This window comes from Glycine soja, chromosome 20, assembly GCF_004193775.1.
Source record: "Glycine soja cultivar W05 chromosome 20, ASM419377v2, whole genome shotgun sequence".
In the NCBI taxonomy this organism is placed as follows: domain Eukaryota; kingdom Viridiplantae; phylum Streptophyta; class Magnoliopsida; order Fabales; family Fabaceae; genus Glycine; species Glycine soja.
Genome location: NC_041021.1, coordinates 43,083,957 through 43,106,219, shown reverse-complemented (window position 1 = coordinate 43,106,219; position 22,263 = coordinate 43,083,957). Strand labels below are relative to the sequence as shown.

Here is a 22,263-nt window from a genome sequence, read left to right as displayed (position 1 = left end):
TTTCTTTTATAACTGTTCTTATATTTTTTGCCTTTTCAAAATCAATAGTGTGTGTTCTAATGATCACGTAGTCGATTTTAAAATCAGGGTCTTGTCGAGAACTAAATACAAAATAGAATAATTATTTGTTTTGTATTTATGCTGCTTTTAAAGTCATGTGGTGCATGATGCTGATTAACTTCCATCGAATGAACAGTGCTCTCTGATAATTCTTCCTTACCCCCGAGCACACACAACATGAACACTGTGTCACACAGGAAATGAGACATGACACATCTTGTAAAGAAAAAGAAATTATCATTATCCCAAGTGTGCTTTTGGATTAGGAGATATTTTGCTCAATAAACACTGTCACAATCTTCCACATGAATCAATGTTCTCTAATTCTATCATAAATGACCTAACTCTAATTTGTCTTTAATTAGGCTTGCCGAGTTACAAAGAAATCCAAATATTAGACGACAATAATATTTACAAATATTAACAATTAAAACGGAAAAAAAATGTTGTAATACAAAAAGAAACTTGGGCTTCATTAAAAATTACGTAAATAGGAAATAATAGAAATATTTATCTCAAAGATTAAACTTCACTTGATAAGGACGCAAGTGTAGAACTAGAAGTGAGCCATAGTCATAGAAATCAAATGCATTATTAGAACACTTTAAAAATATCCAAATTATATCCTAAGGCCTCTTTCAATTTCATTCTACAGAAATTGGAAAAACACATAACAAAAGAATCCGAAGCTTAATTACAACGCGAACCTTAAAAACGCGAAATTCAGAAAAAGGGCTTTTGGAATTTTAATTTGTAAGATGATGAGGTGGCAAAAGGGGATTGGTGGTTGCAAAGTACGAAGTGAAAAGCAGAATGTATTGGGTAACAACCTCTTATAAATACTTTGTGGTTCAGTATCAGTTCTAACTAACAGCCGCATCTCTCTCTTTCTAAACATAACACCAACCTTAAAGCTTGAAACTTTCACTAAGCAGAGAAGCATGGTGTCAAAAAATCCGAACCCCTCTGAGGCTTTTTACTTGGACCCCTCCGGCATGTCGCTCCCCGGAATCCTTCCCTTCGCCGCCGCAGCCACCGCCACCGCAGATTCCTTTGAGGACCCTGCTAAGAAGACTCGCAAGCCTTACACTATTACCAAGTCTAGGGAGAGTTGGACCGAACCTGAGCACGACAAGTTCCTCGAAGCTCTTCAGTTGTATGTGAATATTACTACCTTTTTAATTTGTTTTGTACTAGAATGTAGTGTGTGGATTTTTAAGCTCAATTGAGACATGGGTTTTAGTTGTAAACCGTATTGAAGGTTTTAAATTGCGGTTGCTGTTTTTGTGGCGTTTATTGATATTATGAGAAATTGTAGATAAATGTGGTTGTCACAATTGCGGTCTTGGACACCCTAATAAACTTAACATTGTGGCTGAGATTGCGGTCGTAGACCGTTTTTTTTAAAACCTTAGCCGTATGTTCATGTGTGTGTGAGTGTGTGTGTGTGTTGTGTTTTGTGGTGGTTTCAGGTTGCAGCTTATGAAGGATTGTTATAATAGTTATATGTCAAGGTCTAAGATTTAGGTATTTTACTATTTTAGATGGGATTAGTGTTGTGGGCAGGGTAGGAGAAGTAGTAGTATTTGGAAATGAATTGACTTGGAATAATTTTCAATTTGTTGAGTCACGAGTAACACATTACACTATGGTTGTATTGCTGGATTGGATTCTACTTTTTCTATGACTGGTTTGACTATTCTGTATTGCATTGCATGAGACTCATTGTAGGGGAGAGAATCAGAAGGAGATTGGGCAGTTTTTTATTCTTTTTGAAGTATTTTCATTAGATGCTGAAAGTGACAGGTTGATTTCTTCATGGTACCAACGCATCACTTTATACATAAACCTTGTCTGTATACGAGTCACTTTGATAGAGATGGATTTTGATATGTTAATTAGCAAGGATCTTGTGCATTGCACGGGTAATTTTCTAGTTTAGCTAAAATATTGAAGGTAAAATCAAAGTCAGAAAAGATGTAAAATTATAAAATAATAATATGCAGGATTAATTAAAGTAGGATTTATAACGTATAGATTCAAAGAGAAAATTTAAAATTATGAAGATAATATGCATAATTTCTTCTAAAGGTTTTGAACTTAAAATTCAAAAAAGAAGTTAAGAACAAAATCTTTAAGGGAGAATAGACAAAAAAAAAAAAAAGAATCCTGGGGAATATGGAATGTCACTTGTCCAGGGGAGAGAATGGAAATAATGCTCAGTAGCTTTATACTAAAGTTGCACTTATTTCTTAGTTCAACTGGTAAACTCTGTTCCATTTACATTGTAATTCTCTGAACACTTACATTACTAACAGGGTTTAGTGGGTTTAATTAGTAGAAAATAGCTTCCCTTCTGACCACCAGTACCTTCCCTACCACCCAAATACAGACACCGGGACAATTGGACTAATCAATCACCTTGGGATTGTAATAGCAATAGCATGGTAGATATATGATTTATTCATGATATATTGCAGAATGACCAGAGCTCAAGTTACTGTAAATGCCTCTTACAGTAATAATTTATTGATATTACTACATAAATTTACATCATTAGAAACAAAAGATAGATGTTAAATCTTGGGAGAGGTTAAGAAATCCTCCTAAATAGAAAATAATGAAAAGAAAACAGTGAGCAGTAGCTGGGAATATGCAACAGAGCTGTGGCTGATCTCTTTGTGTTTCGATAATAAATAATAAGTTTCCCTTGAAACATCATAAGAAAGGAACCAAAGAGAAGCCATAAAGGCATAAACACAAACCTATCAAACAACAAATTTAAAGGGAAAGTGACACCCTTGAAAATACTGTCATTCCTCTCCAACCAAGTATACCTGAAATGTACTAAGTCGTTTAAATTGTAAATTTTGATAATAACTTAAGAATATATAATTTCCTATTCCTTAACAAAATTTACTATGTTGAATTTAAGCTATTTGTTTGTTTTTCCCTTTTATGGCCTTGGTACCATCCTTTTGCATTATCTCATATTGTTTTTTTTTTTTTGTTCCTTCATTCTGTATCAGATTTGACCGTGACTGGAAAAAGATTGAAGCATTTGTTGGATCAAAGACAGTCATCCAGGTAATTTCAAATGCAACCTGTGACTGGATATTTACATTATCTGTTGTTTCTGGGTTGTAAGCCATAAATGTTCTGGATTGAATTAGGCATGTTATAGTTTTTGAAGTGTGTTTGATTATGTTACATTAAGGATTTTGGCCCTTGCCAAATAAAGAATTGGTTATTGGACATGAAATGCCAAAAAAAAAAGAAGATTTTATCCTTTCTCTCCTTGCCTTTATTACTTTAGGAGTGGTTTGTTGAACCAATGGTCCATAAAACTTTCTTTTTCTTTGGTGAGAAAAAAATATGTAACTTAATAATCATACCACCCAGCTGTTCATTGGAAGGAAGTTCCAATTTCGAATAATTCAAGCTATTATTTATGAGTTCCATGTGCATGCTATATAAGGATCAGCTGAGACTTTTTAGTATGTGCATGCTATATAAAGAAATCACTTGTGCGGAAACTTTTAAGCATGTGCAAGCTATTATTTATGAGTTCCATGTGCTTGTTATATAAAGAAATCACTTGTGCTGAAAATTTCTGTTGAGTTTTCTGCTTTCTAAAATGTGGACAAAGCACATGCTCATCATGCTTCTTCACTTGTGCTGAAAATTTCTGTTGAGTTTTCTGCTTTCTAAAATGTGGACAAAGCACATGCTCATCATGCTTCCTGTTGAAATTCAATTTAGTTGAGAAGAATGGAGATGACATGGATTAAAATTTGTGAACACTTGGTCATAAAAACTTTTATATCATGTCAAGGAACCAACTGCCCTATAAGTTTAATTTGTTAGGTGTAGGTTTGAGAATGGTTTTATTGTCTTAACAAGAATAATGCAATTTCTCTACTGGGATACCATCATTAGACTAACTTGAAAGGCAGAAAACCTTTTATGTTGTTAACAGGAAGGGGAAAAAAGTCAAGGGAAATATGTAAGAATATCTCTTGAATATTCATTGGTTGAGTGTTTGCAGCTTAAATGGATTAAAGATCTGAGTATATATGGAAGCTATATGAATTGTTGAGATTTCTACTATTTTTCCAATAGCTTCAGTGCTTAATGGATATCTCAAATACCTATAAGAAGGACTGAAAAATTACTACTGATTTTGTAGATACGTAGCCATGCTCAGAAATACTTTCTAAAAGTTCAGAAGAGTGGGACAAATGAACATCTTCCTCCACCCAGACCAAAAAGAAAAGCTGCTCATCCATATCCTCAGAAAGCTTCAAAAACTGGTTATAGTCTTCACTATATTTTTTTTTTTGCTACACAATTTAGTGCATTTGTCTCTAATAATTGTTGGTGATATTTGGCAGCTCCAGTACTCTCACAAGTATCAGGATCCTTTCAATCTTCATCAGCTTTGCTTGAACCTGGATACATATTAAAGCATGACTCTTCAGCAATGCCTAAAACTCCCATTATTAACACTGCAGTGTCTTCCTGGTCAAACAACTCTCTGCAGAAAACCACCAGCGTATTGCATGGTACTAAAGGCTGAAACTTCTGTGCTTCAAATTTAGATTATTTAATTGTGGAAATAGTTGTGGATGTTATTTGCATAATTTTCTGAAGATACTAATTAATTTATTGTGTATACCATATCTTGTGTTTTAGGGCAAAAACAAAAAGTGAATAATTGTTGCAGTAGCAGTAGAAGTCCTAGAGCGCAGTTGGTTGGTGAATCTAATGGTCAAAGGAATAACAGCCATCCATTGAGAGGCAAGGGTTTAATGATTTTATTTATAATTTTAATGTTGTCTTCTTCAATTATTGCATCACATTCAATGTGTGCATGGCAAGGTTATGGAGTGTTGTATAAACATAATCTGTGTGCATAGCATATGTTGTATATTTCAGTGTGTAAATTGTTGCTTTGTTTCAGTTTAAATGCGAAAAAAAAAACTGTGTGGGGTCCAGAGTAATTTGGACTCTGTTTCCCATCAGCTTGGGACATGAATCTATAATTTAGTCGTACTCTTCAAATAGTGCTAAATGATTTTCTGATTCTAATATTTACTAATGTACAACCTTTTGATTTATTATATTTGATGTTTATCTTCAATTTAATGCTTATCTTCCTGTTTTTTATTGCAGTTCTTCCGGATTTTGCCGAAGTATACAGCTTCATTGGCAGTGTATTTGATCCAAATGTAACTGGACATGTACAGAAACTAAAAAGGATGGACCCTATAGATGTTGAGACGGTACGTACATGTTAGTATGTTTTCTTTTTTTGTCAATGACTCTTTCCTATTCTTCCTTTTGACAGTCTAGTCGTTTTTTCATTTTCTTCTAGCTATTAATTGCTACTCCTTAAGTGGAATTAAGACATCAAGGCTTTATTTCTGGCACTGAAGCCTTTGTGTTAATTTGTGTCAACTAGTGCATCAATATAAGTGAACTTGAGCATAAGAGTTCTAATACATTTATTCTCTCTCTGACCTTGGCTATATTCAGGTGCTATTGTTGATGAGAAACCTGTCTATCAATTTAGCAAGCCCAGATTTTGAGGACCATGTAAGTATTCTTGTCAACGATCTTTGTATTACTATTATTATGAACATATATAATTATGAATGCACCTTATTTACTACTTGAGCTTTGCCCCTCTTTTTAAGGCAACATCAAAGTTTGAGTATTTTTTTTCAATACCTTGTCTGAGGATTCTTAGCTTGAGATGGTTCCTATATGTTCCCCATCTAATCAAAACTGTCCATCTCACATCATGCTCCTATAATGAATGCATGGATTGGAATATTCACCTCAGTAGAAACTTGAATGACTCAAGCTGACATCAAGTTGGATTATTAAGAACGAAAAATGAACTTTATTTATGTATGCATGTTGTGTAATTCATGCAGAGAAGGCTGCTTGCATCATATGAGGTGGAACCTGAGGTCGATAAATATAAATGCAGATTGAACCATGCTTGATGTGCAGTTGAAGTGTGCTACTTAGATAGGCGGAGGCCGAAAATGGCTTTGTTTTTCGGCTACTGAATGCAGTCTGGAAAAATTTTGCATGATGATAAAATGCCTTGGCATGGCAACTGGCTGAAGTAAAAATGCTGCTGCTCATCATCTTGGCTAAGCAACACTTTTAATTCTCTTAATTCAATTTGGTTATGTATATAGTAAAAGAAATTAATGTGGAAATGTATAGGGTACATAGTTTTGCATAGGTATGCACAGTACTAGATATCTGTGCTCTAGATTTAGCCAAACGTCTAATATCTGGAAAGCGAGGCAGCTCCCTATTAAACACTTTCTAACATTGTACAGCATAAAAATTTTGAGCGCTTTGTTTACTAAGAGACTCAACTGAGATTTGTTCAGCTCATATGCCTAGCATTATTGCGTTGGAGAGTTATGTTTTAACTTCTGATGCACCAAAGCAGTGTCACACAGGGATTTGACCATCTGTATAAAGACACTTGACTTCCTGGTTGAGTTCCTTGTGATTCCTTTTAAGGTGCAGGTCAATTTGGTGAAAGAATTAACTAGACACTCAACTGAATATTAAAAATGATCAGAGCTTCACTTCGTCACGCAAAGGAATACACAATAATAAAAGGAATGGTGGCGTAAAAGTGCTAGCTAGTAAAAGCTGAGACAACCAAATTGATATTCACATGAAGAAACGCTGTTAGTTACTCTTACAAGCATCGCGCTAACGTTCGAAGAGATCATGTATTGTACCTGTTATAGCCAGCTGTTTACAAATGCATTATGAAATTTTCATTTTCCATGTACATCGTCTACTAACTATATTTGATTCTGACTGTAACTAGGAGAGGTCTATTTACACAGCTTCACAACTATTTCACTACAAAGTATGAAAAATCTGGGTAGCCAATTGTCATCTATTTTCCATCGTTCATACTACTACTATTCCATCTCTGCCTCAGCTAGTCCTGGTTGTGGTCAAAAGTCTGCTACCAGAAACCTTGCACATAAGGGTGCCAGTGACTTACTCGCAATTTCTCTTCAATGAAATTATCAACTTGAGCTGGATTGATGCTGCTATCACCCTGAAAATCTAACAATGGATAGAATATTATCAGTAACTATTACACCATTTAAATTCCAGTTCTATATTGACTTGTATGTGCAAGTGATTTCTTACCGGGACTTGGTTTTACAAAATCCCCATAGTTCCTTGGTTCCTGATATGCAAAGAGACGAGTCTGCATTGGATTTAGCTTGTGTGCAAGAAGCCATCTGGAGTGCAGGCAGATGCGGTGTTACTCCACTTTGTAATGAGCAGAGATTAAGTTTGCCTGGATTTATAATCTGCTGGAGCATTGATTGACTAACTTCATGATCAAACCTTTTCAGCTCGTCATGATAAAGAGGGAAAGGTTGAGAAAATGTGTTGGATGGGAAAGGGTGGGAAAAAAAAGAATATATGGCTGAATCGATGGAGTTTCTTTGAAATTTATTATGGTCTTGTGGATCCCTCTCTGGATTCAACTGATTGGAGCAGAACTTTAGGGGAGTTTGCTGTGCATGCATAGAGTGGGAAAAGCGCCCCAATCCAGCTCCGTGGTGCACTATTGGATTATCCACATGTGGTGTAGAAATTTCATCATTGAGTATAAATTCCACTAGCTTCTCAACCATTTCACGAGGTGAGCTTGGGCTAAACACATCAGCTTCAATTAGATTGCTTTCAGCGCTGCTAGACACGGAACTATCAAACATGACCAAATTTTCCGCATCAGGCATCAAGAATAGTTCGTCAAGTGTAATTAAACTGTCCTCGTCAGGCAAACAAAGTTCAAAGCTCGAATTTGATTCTCCATCAAAGCTGCAGCTGAAAGATTTTGATTCCAACTCCCGGTGAATTTGGAAATCAGCAGGGCAGGGTGGATTTTGCTTCATCCTAACTGAAATGCCTTTACAATATACAGTAGATGATGATTCACAGTCATCAATCATTGAAACAAACTGTTTTGCCTTTTCCACACTAGTAGGAGAGATATATGCCTCTGAGGGATCACTTGTTGAAATTCTTCCTGGAGAATCATAGACACTAACAGGTGTATTGCTTAATTGCAACTCCATGAAACCTTGTTCATGTGCCACTTCACAATGATTCTTCTTGTGATTTCCACAATTCTCTTTGCTTAAGAAGCTTGGTGGCATGCTTTTCTTTAGGGATTCCATAACATGGGCAAACCTGCTATAAAGAATGCACCGATGTTAAGAAAGTTGAACAAAGAAGCCTTGTCAAACCTGCTATAAACTGGGTGGACAAACCAGGTTGGGGAGTTGACCAAAGTGAGAAATGATATCTGGATTTGATCAGAGTACATGGTCTCAATCAAGTATGGCCTAGTGAGAGTCAATTGACCCTGATGGAACTTGTTCCACCAATAAGCTCCTTGCCCATCAATTAGACCATTGTTACCTAATGATCAAATTCAAACGGGTCAAATTAAAAGAAAAAAATGACTTGGCCACATTTAAATGAACTTAACAACCTTTTATAATGGTCTATTACTCAGGCTAATTAAATAGTTACCGGTAATTACACATCTGTCCGGTGAGTTCCAAAATCTGTCAAAACTGCACTATGCTTTCGGCAATTTATAGCATAGTACACCCCATTGGCTATCTTCACATTTACTGATACCAATATCAGAACTAAGGAGATCACACCAATGACCTGCACACAACAATTAGTCAATCGTCACCAAAAGACATGTTTTCTTGTTTAATAACCAGTTGCAAGCGGTATTAATATTTGTCAGTTTTTTTTTTTTTTTATACTAATTTTACCTTCTTCTTTTTGTCTGTGGGTTCAATGGTTTACTTAAACCGGTCAAATGGTCGATTTAATGGATCCTTTAGGTTTCAGGTATCATAATTATGCGAATTTTAAATATCAAGTTAATAATATATTCTAATATTAAAGCTAATATTCATAAATATATTTATAAATTAACATTAATACAGAGACGTTATAAATTTAAACTAATTTATATTTATGTTCTTGAATTTTGTTAAAAATCAAACAAGTCTTTTTTAATAACAAATTTCTTTTTAAATAATTAGTTGCAAAACGGTTTTTTAACTAATTTTACTTAATTTTTTTTGGAATAAATAGCCAAATTCACCTCGTAAAGTATGAACAATTAGTGTTGTTGTTTAAACTTGTGAGATAATTTTTTTAGGACCAATATAATATTGAATTACAAAGTTTAAGTATCATTTTATCAATTAAATTATCTTTAAAACTAATTTATCATTTTTTTTTCATTTAGGAACAAAAAAATTGAATTTATCTTTGAGAAACTAATTTATCCGCGCTTCACACTTTAAATTTAATTTTTTTTAGCACTTGTTATGTATGTGGGTTCGATGGTTTATTTAAACTGCTCACCTGGTCGATTCAATGGATCCTTTAGGTTCCATTTATCATAATTATGTGAATTTTTAACATTAAGTTAATAATATATTCTAATGATATTAAAGATAATTAATATTCATAAATTAATATTAATACGGAGACATTATAAATTTAAACTAATTTATATTAATGATATCCAATAAATACATTTAATATTATATTTTTTTATAAGCAAAACCAAGCTTATTTATCAATCCAATTGCGCACAATAACTAATACTAAATTTTATTAATATTATATTAACATGTAATAAATATATAATAAATTTTTATTTATTAATATTATCAGTATTCAATGTTATCCAATTTACTACCTACCCTACATTCTGCTACCTTCACATTTATAGTCATCTCAATATCAAAACTAATGAAATGATACCAATGACCTGAACAAAACAATATATTTTAGTAGTTTAAAAAGCATAAAGTTAAGTACAAAGACATGAAACACTAAAAAAAATATAATAATAAAAATATTTTTACATTTACAAATAAAAATTCGATTTTTATTAGGTTTAAATATATTTTAAATACTTATAAATATGTTTTTTTTTGCGTTGGATTTTCTAATGAATTTTCATGTCTTTTAGTTATCATGAATATTATTAACAATTTTTTTATCTTAAATCTTAAAGTTTTTTTTTTTATCTATAATCACTTTGTTGTGATATCTATTTAACTATGTCATGCATGGAAATCATTTTGAAGTATCATGTAACGCGCGTAGAATAATTAAATGCATGCATGTCACTTTTTTTTTTGTTGATTTGCACGTTACATTATTATTACTAACTAATACTAAAAAAAATTAAGAAAAAATTAAAATTTAGGATGACTGAAAAAATAAAAATAAATTATATTTACAAATATTAAAAACATGTTTCCTATTTTTAGTGTTTCTTGTACAAATAAAACATATTAAAAATAAGTAACAATTGTGTAGTTAAAAAGTATAAATAGAAAATAAAAACACAAAATAAATGTCTCCTTCAACACTCTATTCTATTCTATTGTTCCGCTGCAAGTATCATCATCATCATTTTTAGCGCTAGTAAAAGAAAGCGACAAAGAAAAGGGATAAAACTACAAACGCGGGAAACCTACGTCTAGCATGTCTGCAACAAGACAACCATGCAAACCAACAAAAAGAGAACGAAACGAACTCAAGTCTCCAATTTTCTTTAATTCCAAAAATCAAACGAATTCAAGACAACCAGAGTTAGGCCCAAACTTTGCCGCACAAAAATCATCCTCACTCATAGTGTGAACTAAACGAACTCAAGTCTTCAATTTTCTTTAATTCCAAAAATCTCTGATATTCTTTAATTCCAATTTTCTTGGTCACTTACACTACGATATCTTTTCAAAAAATTATTTATATCATAACTACTCAAAGTTAAACACCCTTAAGTGATGTGTTACTGAAAAATAGATGCATCTTATTTTTATAGGTAGTATTACTTAATTTTTTTAAGTCATTTTTAACTATACCGCCGTATATCTATATAGCTTTTAGATCCCTATCATTCTTGTGTGATTTGGTCGAGATGTTACATGTTCATGAGTTTTCACCTGGTTTGTTCTCAAATTATACTGTACTAGGAGAGAAATTTGTTCTAATATCATTTGTAATGTCTTCGATTTTTGACTTTTCGGTGTATTTTGTCCGTAGAGTCTTATACTTGTACAACTTTTGAACCCTTTTCATTCTAGTGTGATTCGATCAGGGTGTTACATACCCATTAACGTCCACCTGGTTCATCCTTGAACCACATCGTATTGGGCGAAAGGTCTATTCAGATATTATTTGTAACATTCATGATTATCGACTTCTCGGCAGTTCTCACGTTACACTTCACACGGTGACACACTTCATGCAACATCCTTGTTGGTTAGAACCCTCCACTGGTAGTTCTTCCCGAGATCTCAAAAATTTGTTTTGCTTGCTTCCAGGATTATTTTCCTTAAGGTCATTCATCTTATAACTACTCAAAGTGAAATACACTTAATTATGAATTTCTTAAGTGATAGGTTACCAAAAAATAAATGCATCTTATTTTTATAGATAATATCATTTAATTTTTTTAAGTCATTCTTAATTATACAATCTCATACCTACACAATTTTTGGATCCATCTCATTCTGATTTGATTTGATTGAAGTATTACACTCTTAAACTCCATTCTTGATAAGGGTCACAGCATGGAGAGAGTCTGAGATGCCAAGAATATCATTCATATTCATCTTTAAGCCTTCATGAATATCTACCAACTCAGCTTTTCTTTTCCACTCCCAGGAATATTTTGGAGCTTTGGTAGACAATACAATCAATTACTTCCTTTCGTTCATTTACTCAAAAGAACCGCATGCATGGAAATAATTTTGCTGCTACTATATATATAAATATATTTTTAGAAAATAAATAGGAAATTATAGAAAATAAAGGGAGATTATATTACCATTACATAACTTTTCCATAAGATATAATGCCTGCTTAAGAAATAATATCCCTTAAACAAAAATAACGTCCTTAATGAATATACTCAACTCTTCATATTATTTCTAACATAAGTAATAATCTTCAAAATTGAAATACACTCATGTTGTTAGAAGACATTTTTAAGGGAACAAGTCTTCAACTGAACATTTTCAATGGGAAGTTTGTCATTTGGAAAAGGACAATCCAATTTCCCTTTCTCTGGCAGCAATTGACAAGAGTTAGGAGTGACATTGCTCGTAACTCCAGCAACATCAGTGCAATTCCATTGAAGCTTCTTACGTTGTTCACTCACTTGGATACTCACATTAGAAATGCATATTCCTGTGAAAGGGGCATTAGAAATTCCTTCAAGTTTTGCAGAATATGTGACGTTCGTTGCAACAACATCTCTGTAATTTATTCCAGTAATATTAGGAAGTGCCTTGGGATCAAAGCCAGCATCAGGGTGTGATCCATAAGAACCAGTCATCCAAAATACATATTTCATGGTGCTGAGAGACATTCCTTTGACAAATATGTCTTTCACATATCACATATGCACCTCTACCAACTGCTGTTTTGATTCTAACAGTTGATTGAGTGCTGATGGCAATAATATCTTCAACTCTAACATCTTGGATTCCACCAGACATTTCACTCCCTAAAGCAATCACGGCACTATCAGGGGATATACAAGTGAGCCTTCTAATGACTAAGTGTTGAGTTGGCTTTCCAAATTTAATTCCGTACTCATCCCAACCACTTTTTACTGCCACACAATCATCACCAGAAACAATGTAGCAGTCTTCAATCCTAGTGTTTGTACATGAATCTATGAACAAGAAAAAAAGTGGGAATAATTAGACAGTGGTTGTCAAATATATTGTTAGTCCTAGTAATTGAAAACTTTTTAACATGAATGGCATCATTTTCACTACTTAAATTGGAAATCTGCAATCAAACTGGAAACCATAACAAAAAAAGGAGAAAGCTTACAATTTTTTTTTACATAAGTTTGCTATCAAGTGCCAATAACAGCAAGTATACAATAGAAAAGAACAAATACTTTACCTGGGTCAATTCCATCTGTGTTGGGAGAGTCCACTGGTGCAAGAATGGTAAGCCCTTTTATTGTTATGTTACTGAAGATATAAAGCTTCATCAGAATAATGAAACATATATACTATGTACATCACGAAAAAAGAATGCATCAAGGTTAAGAAATTTAACAATGAAACTTAACCAACCTGCTATAAATTGGATGGACAAACCAGGATGGGGAGTTGACCAAAGTGAGATTTGATATTTGGATTTGATCAGAGAACATGATCTCAATCATGTATGGCCTGGTGAGATTCGATTGTTTCTTGTCGAACTTGTCCCACCAATAAGATTCAATTTTTTTATTCAAAATTTAATCTTACTATTTAAATCCAAATAGATTCTAGGCTCCTTATTCATGCACACTTTGAGCTTTATGGAGTGCCTTGGTATATTTATAATCGTTGGTTGAGTTTTATGAAGTCTACTCATATTTTCAACTTTTAAATTTCTCACATTTATACCAAGGGTAATACTTGTGCGGACAAATTTGTTTCTTTTAGTGCACAAATTTAGGTTATACTTTGGTGGGACTCTCCACCTTCTTTCCTTTCCAAGGAACTCCTTAGGTACATAAATGGATTATAATCGTGTAGATTCAAATAACTTTGTTTCCTTGAGTATGATTTGGTCCTCTCAAGTGTTTTGGTATTTTTTTTTCATCAATGTTATTTCAGGGTGTGTGATTTTGGTGTTGTTGGGGTTGTGTTGAGATGCTAACATAGTTGAGATGTCAACCCTACGGTTTAGCCTTTGCACAACGCTTCCATTTTGCCAAAAAAAAATGTAGTAGGTCAAATCCAAAGAACATGGCACGTGTTCAGCATGTGAGTGTCGCACATGTTAAGGAGAAGGGGCCTAGTGGTCGAAGTTGAACTAATCCATGTGAGAGAAGCACTAATTAATAAGAAAGAAAAAAAGGGAGCCATCACCATGGAAGTAGTAGTAGTTGCTAGTAAGGCACGACACCCTGTTATTTTGTTGTTATCTTTTCAAATTGCAATGAGGAAGAGAACAATATGATTTGTAATTACCATGATAACGTTTTAATTGTATTTGTTAGACCCAAAAATATTTTTTTTGTTACATGCATTTTGACTATTTACCTGTTACATAATTAAAAGTAAAATTATTCAAATTGAAATTAAATACTGTAATTGATAATTTATTGTCAAACATCATAATTAGAATTAAGAACCTTGCATTCACAGACCTCTCAATTGATTCTTGTTTGAATAGCCAAAAATGGCGTTGTTAGAACTTGTGAATGTAATTGATTCACTGGGTTACGATCTCCGCAATCCCGCGAGGGTCCCTCTCCCTCTCATTCTGCAATCCTACTTCATTGTACTTCGCTCCAACTTCTACCCGTTGTCATTCTCCAAATTACCCAAATGCCACAATCTTCATTTAAAAATTAAAATAAAATTAAGCTATTTTTTTGTTTTTTTAAGGTAACATCATGTCAAGAATACCAAGCCAAGGAATCCTCAAGAAGTCCTAATAAGTCATTTTGGCATCAACTAGGTTGACCAAAGAGGCACACCCTTATTTATTGAATATGATTTGACCTAAGGTTACAGACTCAAATGTCTTACTTTTGACAGCCACTCACTATACTTGATTGGTCTACTTGAATGTATAATCCACAATTCCTAAGTGTTGAGCCTAAAAAACATGAGTATTTGTTATGCTTAGTTGATTGTTCTGATCAAACCCTTTATAGCCCCTCAACTATTAAACATGAAAACCACAAATGTTTTATAGTTAAAAAAATCCTCAATGGATGAGTTATTGTTATGCTTAGCCAATCTACTTGACTAGATGATTCACAATTTTGCAAGTGATGAGTTTTAAAGAGGAGTATTGTATAGTGGAAAAATCTTCAATTGATCTTAATAAGTTTTTTCATGTGATAAAAGGTGATCAAGAGAGATTAGTCTTATTTATAAAATTTGATTGAGGTCAAAATCAAAGGATTAGTTGTCTTACTTTAAACAACCTATTTACTATGCTCTCCCGTTTATTATTGTATCATTTTGGGTTTAATATAATTTACATTTTTTAAAAAAAAAGATGGATGATCCACGATCCCTCAAACACTAGACTTGAATGACATGAATCTTGTTTTTATTGGTCAAACATTTAGTTGAAATCATACTTAAATTTTTAATTAAAATATTTCTAAAAGTTATTCTTATTCTTGTTGAACCATAATATTTCTACATTAAATCTTACCTTTTATTTATATTTTTTGAATAAAATATATCATAAATAAAATCTTAAAATGGCTTTAAATGTAATTAAAGACAAGTGTTGGGTGTGAGATGTAAGAAGTTTCCCACAGCTGTAGATGTTCCACGAGGTTATTTGTATTGAAGTGAACCGACCACCAGCACCCCCTCATTGTTGCACAATACACAAAGTTGTGGTCTAAATGCAACCTTACCCCTCTCTTTGAATTAGCTTCACTTCACAGTCGCACCAACCTCTCTCCCTTACTCGCACGCGAACGATCACATACAACACAAACAGTACTCTGCCTCTTGGTGCAAATCGAACCTAGAAACCTCAATCCCTTACCCTTCCATGGCGGCAGGACTCTCCACCGCCGCAAACTTAAAGCCCTACAATCTCCTCCAACCCCCAATCCCTATTTCTAAACCAACCCCAACACTCTTCTTCAACCCCTTAAGATGTTTCCGTCGCAGTACAATCCTTCGAGTTCGACCCAGAAGAAGAAGAATGAGTGGCTTCACCGTTTGCGTCCTCACGGAGGATCCCAAACAGACAAAAAAGGATGAACAAGAAGAACAAGTGAATCCTCAAGTTGTGTCGGCACGAGTGGCAGAGAAATTGGCGAGAAAGAAGTCCCAGAGGTTCACCTATCTCGTTGCGGCTGTCATGTCTAGCTTTGGCATCACCTCTATGGCAGTCTTCGCAGTTTATTATAGATTCTCTTGGCAAATGGAGGTATATTAATTATAATTAATTCACACTTATTATAGTCTAAGTTTGTGCTATTTTTTGCATCTGAATATTGGGTTTGTGTTGGCATAGGGTGGAGATGTTCCTTGGTCTGAAATGCTAGGCACATTTTCCCTCTCCGTCGGTGCTGCTGTAAGTCCTATATCTTATTATGAAATTGGGTTTATTATTCAATTCTGGGTGTTGAATTCAATTGGGCATGTCTAATTTTCAGGTGGCTATGGAATTTTGGGCAAGATGGGCTCATAGAGCTCTTTGGCATGCTTCCTTGTGGCACATGCACGAGGTCTGCATCCAATTTTTCATTTTTTTTTTTTTGTGATTTGATTCGATCAATTATTTTAGACAATTCACCAAGAAAATTGAATAATTAAGAGTTATTTTTATTATTTATCTTATTCAATAATAATAATAAAAAAAAAAACATGAGCATGAGTTGTTGCTTTGCAGTCACACCATCGACCAAGAGAGGGACCGTTCGAGCTTAACGACGTTTTTGCGATAATTAACGCTGTCCCTGCGATCGTTCTTCTCTCATACGGTTTTTTCCACAAGGGTCTGGTCCCTGGCCTCTGTTTTGGTGCAGTGAGTCAGTGTATCTTTGATAATCTAATTTTTAATTAATCCCTTAATTAGGATCCATTAATTAATTGTAGTGATTTGACGGTAATACCCTCCAAAAACTGTGAATAATGGCATCCTCATAATCTTTGAGCAGGGCCTTGGAATCACGGTGTTTGGGATGGCCTACATGTTTGTCCACGATGGATTGGTTCATAAGAGATTCCCTGTGGGTCCCATTGCCAACGTGCCCTACTTTAGAAGAGTTGCTGCTGCTCACCAAGTAATTATATTTTTCATTTTCATATGTTTAGCAAAGCAAATTAGAGAAGGAAGGTGTTATGCTTTTGTGTGTTTGTTTCTGTTTCTTGTGGAATAGGATCTGAATTATGATCTCATGACCTTGAATTTTTGTGGTCTGTATTCAGCTCCACCATTCGGACAAATTCAACGGGGTGCCATATGGCTTGTTTTTGGGACCAAAGGTCAGCCACGTTCCTATTTCAGTTATCTAGTATTTTATTTAAATAGGTTTCATAGACCCCACAGAAGAAGACTTCTAGATCTTTTAATTTTGTATTTTATTTTCAGTTTCATTGTTTTTTATGGTTTCATTAAATTTTTTAATAAATCTCTATTACTAAAAAGGTTTTAAATTAACTTTATTCATTATAAGAACTTTGCTTGAAAACTTTCACAAACTATGGCGCGATTTGTTTGGCAAATAACACAATTAATGAGATCAATATACTTTATCTGACTTTTTTTTCAAAAAAAAAAAAAACATTACGCAGTCAGAGACTAGGTAGTTTTAGATCTGACCCAATGATAAGGTACGTAAAGTTCTTATTTCATATCCCTAAAATAATATTTTTTATCTATTAATAGTATTTTTAAAAATTAAAAATTTAATAATTACTTTATAAGTAATATTAACTTATTACGAGGAACTAAGTGTTTTTTTTTTAAATCTCGTATGCTTTTATGAGATTGGAAGTTCACATGTTCTTGTATTAATTTTTTTTTTAAAAAAAAACTGAAAGTATACTGCAAATTTTTGGTACAAACACTGCAAATTTAAATTCCATTTAATTTCGTGAGATTGGAAGTTTACATCTTTTTTTCCCCATAGGTATTTACTTCACTAGAAGTTAATTTGCATATTTCTTCCAGTGCTAATACCCTTTGTGTGATAAAATATGTTACAGGAAGTTGAAGAAGTGGGAGGGCTGGAAGAGCTAGAGAAAGAGATAAGTAGGAGAATGAGGTCCGGTTCATGACCATGCCACTGGTATTAGCTAGACTTGTTTGAAAGAATTGAGGGTAGAGAAAGGGAAACAATTCAATTAATGAATGAAATGATTTGAATCTTTTTTTTTTTTTCTTTCATACAGCTATTCATATTATAATAGCAGAGCATATAACTGAAAAATAGAGTTAAACGTTTATAGATGTATAAACAGATCAAACATGTGTCAGTGGAAATGTTCTAATTGCAGCATAATACAGCTGGATATTTAAAGCCATTTAAAAGCCTATTTGTAATTGCAAATCTGTGATTCTTTCCTTAATTAGAATATAACAGCTGCATCATAGGAATTTAAGGTAGTTTTGCTAATTTCCAGGGCTGAAAATCAGCTTGTATTTATTTGTAATAAGCAATATTCATAGGGGAATACACACAGGGGAAAAACAGTTTTTACCCTACACTTTTTATTAGTTTGACATGGTATCAAAGCTGGGTCATGATCCCAGTCTAGCCTAGCCTATATGTCTTTGTCCTTTTGCAATTCTTATCCTAGTTTGGTGTCCTAGTTCAGATCAAGTTCTTTCTTGGTTGTTCTTCAGCTCATTCCTAGTTTGAAATTGGTTCTACATGACCAATTTTTTGTATTAGCCTCATGTCTTCTTAAAAGTATGACGTCTTTATGGTCCACCTTAATGGCAAGAATTACTCATCCTGAGCATTTCAACTCAAGATATTGGTCACCGGTAAGGATCTGTGGGGTCATATTGATGGAAGCAACCCCACTCCTAACGAAGCCACCCACAAGGAAGAGCATGTCAAGTGGGGTCATATTGTTCTTGCTCTTGCTACCTCTCAATCTTGTCCACTATACCAATTAGATGTCAAAAATGCATTCCTCCATGGTGACCTCAAGGAGGAATTTTACATTAAACTTCCCATTGGTATGATAACTCCCTTACCTAATGATGTTTGCAAACTCAAACGCTCTTTATATGGCTTGAAGCAAACACCTAGAGTATGGTTTGAGAAGTTTCGATCCACTCTTGGTTTTTCATTCACTCAAAGCTAGTATGACCATTCTCTTTTTCTACAAAGAACTTCTAAAGGCATAATGATTCTTCTTGTTTATGTGGATGACATTGTGGTGACTAGTTCTGATCAAACAACTATCTATGCAACTCAATAGTTGTTGCATTTCACCTTCCACATGAAAGACCTTGGCCAACTCACGTACTGCCTGGGATTAGAAGTTTGTTAACAACCAGCAGACCATTTCTTAAATCAGCACAAGTATATTCAAGATTTGGTCCAATTAGTCGATCTCACCAATTCAAGCACTCTTGATACCCCCATGGAAGTTAATGTTAAATACAGTCATGATGAAGGTTCCCTTCTTGAAGACCTGATTTTATATTGCAGGTTGGTTGGTAGTCTTATCTACCTAACCATAACTCGCTCGGACATATTGTTTGTTGTCCACATAGTGAATAGGTTCATGCAATCCCCTCGGCATCTCCACCTTTCAGTAGTCCATCGCATCATCCAATATCTTCTTGACATTTCCAATTGTGGCTTATTTTTTCCTACTGGTTCTTCACTCCAACTTTGAGCCTATAGTGACGCTGACTGGATTGGATGTCGGGACACAAGAAAATCCACTATTGGTTGGTGTATATTTCTAGGAGATTCTTTGATTTCTTGGAAATCCAAGAAACAAGACTCTGTCTCTAAGTCATCCACTAAATTGGAGTATTGTGCCATGTTTGTTGCCTGCTTTGAGATAATTTGGTTGTGTGGCATTCTTGCAGAACTTGGTTTTACGCAAACTCAACCAACTCCATTACATGTTGGCAACACAATGCCATTAAAATTCCATTAAAATTTCATCAAATCCAATTTATCATGAACACACAAAGCACGTAGAAGTTGATTGTCACTCTATCCATGAGGCCTATGACTGCAGAGTTATCACTCTACCTCATGTCTCCACTTCTATCCAACTTGTTGACATCTTCACCAAATTATTAACTCGTCAATGCCACCATTTTTTAGTTGGCAAATTGATACTTTTAGATTCACCAAGATCAATTTGAGTGGGGATGTCAATCAAAATAGAAATGTTCTAATTGCAGTATAATACAACGGGATATTTAAAGCCATTTAAAAGCCTATTTGTAATTGCAATTATGTGATTATTTCCTTAATTAGAATATATCAGCTGCAGTATAGGGATTTACGGTAGTTTTGCTAGGTTAAAAATCAGCTTGTATTTATTTGTAATAAGCAATATTTATTGGGGAATACACAGAGGAAAATAAATAATTTTTATCCTACACTTTTCTTAGTTTGACAGCATGGTCCGTGCCTTCAGTTATTCATTTATTCGATCTCTTTTATTTTATAAAGAGAAAATGAACATGGTCTGTCGTCTGCGCCTTCATTTTTTATTTAATTTTTTACTCATCACTTGTATTTCAAAAAAAAGAGAAGAAGAAAAACATATATCTTGCCCCACCCCCAAATTGTGCCACTGTTGCGTGATAACTTCCACGGGGTATGAAGCTACGTATTGCAAATTTGCAATCTAACCAGTAACCAATTATGGAGGAATCATAGAATAGCGCCACCATTTACATGCTCTTTGGACTTCATCTTGAGCAGAGTTTGTGACTATATAAGTAATTTTCTTTGAGAGGAAATAAGACATTCTTTTTGCTTCTTGAAGTCCGCGAGTGTTAGTTTTAGTTTGACAACGAATATAGAAATTTGGCTAAATTTCCTTCTCATAACAAAAATATTACACTTTATTTTGTTGAGATATTGTTTAAAATATATGCATTTTTTATTTTTTATTTTGAATTTTTTTTATATATGATCGAAAGTTAATTGAAAGCTTAAAAATTAGCTAAAAGCTAATAAATTAATTTCTTATTATATTTAGAGTGTTTGATAAAATTAATTGTTGAAAATGATTATAAATGTAAAATAATATAAAATGACATATTTATATAATTTTTATTTTATAAATAAAAAATTACATTTTTAGATGATTATAATTCTAGGTCTTTCCATTAATTTGAAATTCTTATCATTTTTTGTTACAAAATTCTTATGTTTTTTATTTAAATGATCAAATATATTTGTTAAAATTCTAAAATAAATAGTGTAAATTAAAACAAATAGTGTGATGTAAAAGGAAGAGTCTTATTAAAGTATTAAGGGTAAAAATGAAAATTATATATATATATATGGAAAGTAACAATTTTTAAGTTGAGAATAGAGAAATTTCTCATGGCATTATCTATTTTAAAGTATTAAGACTTGAGGACTGAGGAGGTAGCTTTGTTGCCCACTCCTTTTACACTCGCGTACTTTTTTCATGTTTAATAATTTGAAAAGAAAAAAATTGAAATAAAATTAAGCTTGGAATTATAAAATTTAAAATATCATTAAAATTAAGTTCTAAGTACTCATTTATGATATAATTATAATTATAATGCACAAAGACTTGTTTTTTTTATTAATTCATGATTAAAAAAAGTACCCTAACCTAAAATCTAGTGCAGACAATAAACTCCATGAAGACCATGACAACCCTAGTGGTTTTTATCCTCTAAATTAACAAACACGTATAACAAATTAAATATCAGTGTAGTGTAGCCTGTCAATTCAGTCCAGGGTAAAGGCCAACTTCATGGTTTCGTAGGGATTATACTTTCCATATTGATCGTGCTTTTTGCTTGCACATACCATATTAGTTTGTCTGTTATCTTTCGGTTTGGTTCTATCATAATCTTTGATTCGTGTTAGTCTTATATGCTCGTTTCTGGCTTTACCAATTAGTTTAGCTCAAATCGCAACCTTAGTGGTTCGTGCACTTTTCCTATGTGGGGTTTAGTGATGTTTCCATTTTAGTTTAAGTTTATATGTGTGTCAAATTTGCGAAGCATGTCAAAAGGCTCTGTCCATCGATTTATTTAAAGAAACAACAATTGAGCCTAAGGGCATGTAATTTAAGTCTTCTTGGTGCAAAAGTGCAAATAATATCTAATATGGATAAATCTCATGATTTGTTTTCTTTAACATCAAAATCCATTTCGATCTCATAATTCTTATATTTTGGACTTACTATATTTATTTTCCGCCTTTATTAGACTCTTACTCAAATCTCTCCTAACTACACACGTACCCCTACACCCTAACCGTGTTTAATTATTTCAGTTAAGCCCAAACTGTGACCATATTTCTGTAGTGCATGCAAGACCTTACGTCCAGGTTTTTTTGCTCCCAGCTAGTTTGAAGGAATTTGTATAGCATTGATGTAAAGGGCA

General features: G+C 33.5%; 2 protein-coding genes and 2 pseudogenes across 4 annotated transcripts; 2 read left to right on the top strand and 2 right to left on the bottom strand.

Annotated features, from left to right (window-relative positions):
• Positions 1 to 915: 915 nt before the first annotated feature.
• Positions 916 to 6,886, top strand: LOC114403854 (annotated as a pseudogene).
• LOC114403852 lies at positions 6,812 to 8,859 on the bottom strand. 3 transcript variants are annotated; one of them, XM_028367048.1, is made up of 3 exons: positions 8,668 to 8,859; positions 7,267 to 8,553; positions 6,812 to 7,171 (listed from the first exon to the last, which is right to left on the bottom strand). In XM_028367048.1, the coding sequence occupies exons 2-3, from the start codon at positions 8,307 to 8,309 to the stop codon at positions 7,111 to 7,113; spliced, it is 1,104 nt and encodes a 367-aa protein (XP_028222849.1). In that variant the 5' UTR covers positions 8,310 to 8,553; positions 8,668 to 8,859; the 3' UTR covers positions 6,812 to 7,110. The 3 variants fall into 3 exon arrangements, with proteins under 3 accessions (XP_028222849.1, XP_028222851.1, XP_028222850.1); XM_028367050.1 differs by having other exon boundaries at positions 6,812 to 7,179; positions 8,668 to 8,857; XM_028367049.1 differs by lacking the exon at positions 8,668 to 8,859 and having other exon boundaries at positions 7,267 to 8,589.
• Positions 8,860 to 12,084: 3,225 nt separating this feature from the next.
• LOC114401544 lies at positions 12,085 to 13,232 on the bottom strand (annotated as a pseudogene).
• A 2,287-nt stretch (positions 13,233 to 15,519) lies between these two features.
• LOC114401551 (beta-carotene hydroxylase 2, chloroplastic-like) lies at positions 15,520 to 18,221 on the top strand. The gene is made up of 7 exons (XM_028364081.1): positions 15,520 to 16,107; positions 16,195 to 16,254; positions 16,337 to 16,408; positions 16,573 to 16,707; positions 16,841 to 16,966; positions 17,112 to 17,168; positions 17,892 to 18,221. The coding sequence occupies exons 1-7, from the start codon at positions 15,724 to 15,726 to the stop codon at positions 17,961 to 17,963; spliced, it is 906 nt and encodes a 301-aa protein (XP_028219882.1). The 5' UTR covers positions 15,520 to 15,723; the 3' UTR covers positions 17,964 to 18,221.
• Positions 18,222 to 22,263: the final 4,042 nt, after the last annotated feature.